The sequence below is a fragment of the Castanea sativa genome, chromosome 2 (genome assembly GCF_040712315.1).
Source record: "Castanea sativa cultivar Marrone di Chiusa Pesio chromosome 2, ASM4071231v1".
Taxonomy (NCBI): domain Eukaryota; kingdom Viridiplantae; phylum Streptophyta; class Magnoliopsida; order Fagales; family Fagaceae; genus Castanea; species Castanea sativa.
Window position 1 is genome coordinate 9,375,886 of NC_134014.1, and position 2,778 is coordinate 9,378,663.

Below are 2,778 nucleotides of genomic sequence, written 5' to 3' on the forward strand. Positions count from 1 at the left end.
GTCTCAATCTTAATGTTTTTTATTCAAACAAGACAAAGATTCCCTTGGTGGGGTTGAAAGACTTGGAAAAAAGAACCATGATTCCCCTCAATCCTTTTATGCCCACATAGATAGTAAATTGTGTCCCAAACACCATGACCCCAATGTATCCTTAGGGCGGGCCCCCTTATTACCTACACCCACACCCAAACATTCCCATATAATCAAGGATACACATTTTTTTTTTCAATCTTTTTAATAAATTATTAAGATAATATACTGTGATTAAAACACCGCTTTCATGTTTATTACTGAAATAACTTTATTATACACCAATCATAACATGTCAACTCATCAGTATGAAAAGTAAAAATTTTGGTTTCAGCATTCAATTCATGCCATACTTTCACCTATATATATAGCCTACCCAACCTCCTTGCTGGTCCATCCCCAAGCTAAAACAGACAGCTCATACACATATATTCTCACCCATCTTCCGGTCCCTCTCTCTTTCTCTAATTAGCTAGCAATTCTCACAAAGTATGTCTGGTGTTTGGGTTTTCAAGAACGGTGTGCTTCGCCTAGTTGAGAACCCAGCTGCTGAATGCTCAAGTTCTCGTCGCAAAGTGCTAGTTCACTCTCCTAGCAAAGAGGTAATTACATCTTATGCTGCTCTTGAGCGCAAGCTCTTGTCACTTGGTTGGGAAAGGTATTACGACGACCCTGACCTCTTACAGTTTCACAAAAGGTCCACTGTCCACCTCATCTCTCTCCCAAAGGATTTCAACAAGTTCAAGTCCATGCACATGTATGATATAGTCGTGAAAAATCGCAACATGTTTGAAGTACAGGACATGCAGTGCTAGTGCTAGCTTGGTGCTGATGGTGCTAGCTAGCTTGTTCTTCATGGTGTGCTATATATATAGCTCGTGTGTGTGTGTTAATGTAATTTCTTAATTTGGATCACTTGCTTGTTTGTTTGTGTTGCAAACTGTTTTTACTTTGATTTTTGTCAGTCTAATTTAGTTGGTCTATGATTTTACATATATGGGTCCTTTTTCAGATGATGGAATAGGTCAAGTTTGTGCTGATTAAGGTAGGGGAAGCTGATTTAGTGTAAGGGTCTGGTTGGTGAGTAATAGATGTGTCATGGTTCTGTAAATTCTTAAGTGTCATTTTGCAATGGAATTTTGGTTTTTTGTGTAAATTTTGCTCCACTACTATAGTCCAAATCCCTTTCTTTTTAGTTTCTTTTCTTTTCTTTTCTTTTTCTTCTATAAGCCATTTTGGCTGAGATAACATTTCTTTTCCGATGTGCCCTAGGATAGCAATGGGGCAATGTCACGTCCCAAAAGTATCTGTTATATAGTTATAGTTATTCTACTTAGTGTTTTCATTTTATATTCCACCAACTATAATACATTATGTGCCTATAAACTTTCGTTATATTATAAAAAGGAATATGTATGTATGTATGTATTGGTGGAACATAATTAACTAAGAACACTCATAATGAAACAAACAATTTTTATTCAATAAGAATCTAGTCCAAATATGCCTTGCTAGATTTAACGAGAAAAGAAAAGAAACTTTTGGAACGAGTAAAAGAAATGTGGCTTAAACATTAGCTATGAAGATTGGAGAGGTTTCTTTTTTCTTTTTTTTTTCTTTGCCTCACAGCAATGAAGAGGTTCGAATATTGGTGACATATGAAGGATTGTTGGAGGGTAAGAAGTAAATTCATGTGAAGCCAGCCATTTTGCTTTGTTTAAACAAAAAGCTGGTCGAGTCGATTCTTAAAAAAAAAAACCAAAAACAAAAACAAAAACAATAAACTAAAAACAAAAAGTTGGTACTGTCTTGTGTTTATATCCAAGTGGACAAATCTGTCTTATTCGTATTGAAAGGGAGTTTTGATCGTATAAAATGATTCAAAATACCAAAAAGCCTGCACTATATGAAATAAGTGAAGGCAATCTCTAAATTCTCTGTAACATTTTCCTGGGTCAAAACTGGAATGGAATGTGAACAAGAATGGCTTTGTTTTTTACCTGTGAGATTTGGATCAGCAAGATCTTTTATTCTAGATAACTCAACATAGAAATTCCTTCCAAAATTAGAAAGGGACAATTTATCTAAAATAAAAAGGACTCTAGGTCATATTGTCACTGTGTTAGCCCATGCTCAGGAAAACAGTATAGACAATAGCCTAGCTTATGGCATTGCCAGCTGGAGCAGAACTCCAAAAAAATTTAATCCTGCTGAGCTGAGAATTAAATTTCTGTCATTAATTTTGTTGAAGTCGTATAATACTTGGCAGTGGCGCTTAAAATTTATTTTGAATAACACTGCATCTGCATGTATAAATCATTAAAAAAAAGACAAAACTTAAGTACAGTATTTTAGATACTGTTCCTTAGATTCATTTCTTAGGATTCTGCCACGTGACTACTTAACTAAAAAAATATACTTTCATTTAATGAGAAAAAATCCACATAGCAGAATCTTAAGATGAAAACTTAAAAAACAGTACCTAAGCCTTACCCATAAAAAAATTATGTTTAAATCTACAATATATAATGCTGAGTTTTTTTTTTTTTTTTTCACATTACATATACAAGAATAAGGATTGTTTCTTGTAATAACTTAATATATAAAGTTGTGTAAGACTTATTTTATAGGAAAATAATTTTTCATATATATATGTATGTATGTATGTATGCATGCATGTGTATTGAAGCAAATACAACTTTTGCATTGGATTCTCATTTATGCCTTCATTCCAGTCCTCACAAGTTA

General features: G+C 33.8%; 1 protein-coding gene across 1 annotated transcript; it reads left to right on the top strand.

Moving 5' to 3' along the window:
* Positions 1–435: 435 nt before the first annotated feature.
* On the top strand, positions 436–1,177 carry LOC142626218 (flowering-promoting factor 1-like protein 3). Its single transcript, XM_075800011.1, has one exon. It carries the CDS (start codon positions 522–524, stop codon positions 843–845), a length of 324 nt encoding a protein of 107 aa, XP_075656126.1. The 5' UTR covers positions 436–521; the 3' UTR covers positions 846–1,177.
* The last annotated feature ends 1,601 nt before the right edge of the window (positions 1,178–2,778 follow it).

What these genes read in the sequence shown, in the direction of transcription:
- LOC142626218 (XM_075800011.1), top strand. Translation starts at nt 522, where the DNA reads ATGTCTGGTGTTTGGGTTTTCAAGAACGGTGTGCTTCGCCTAGTTGAG.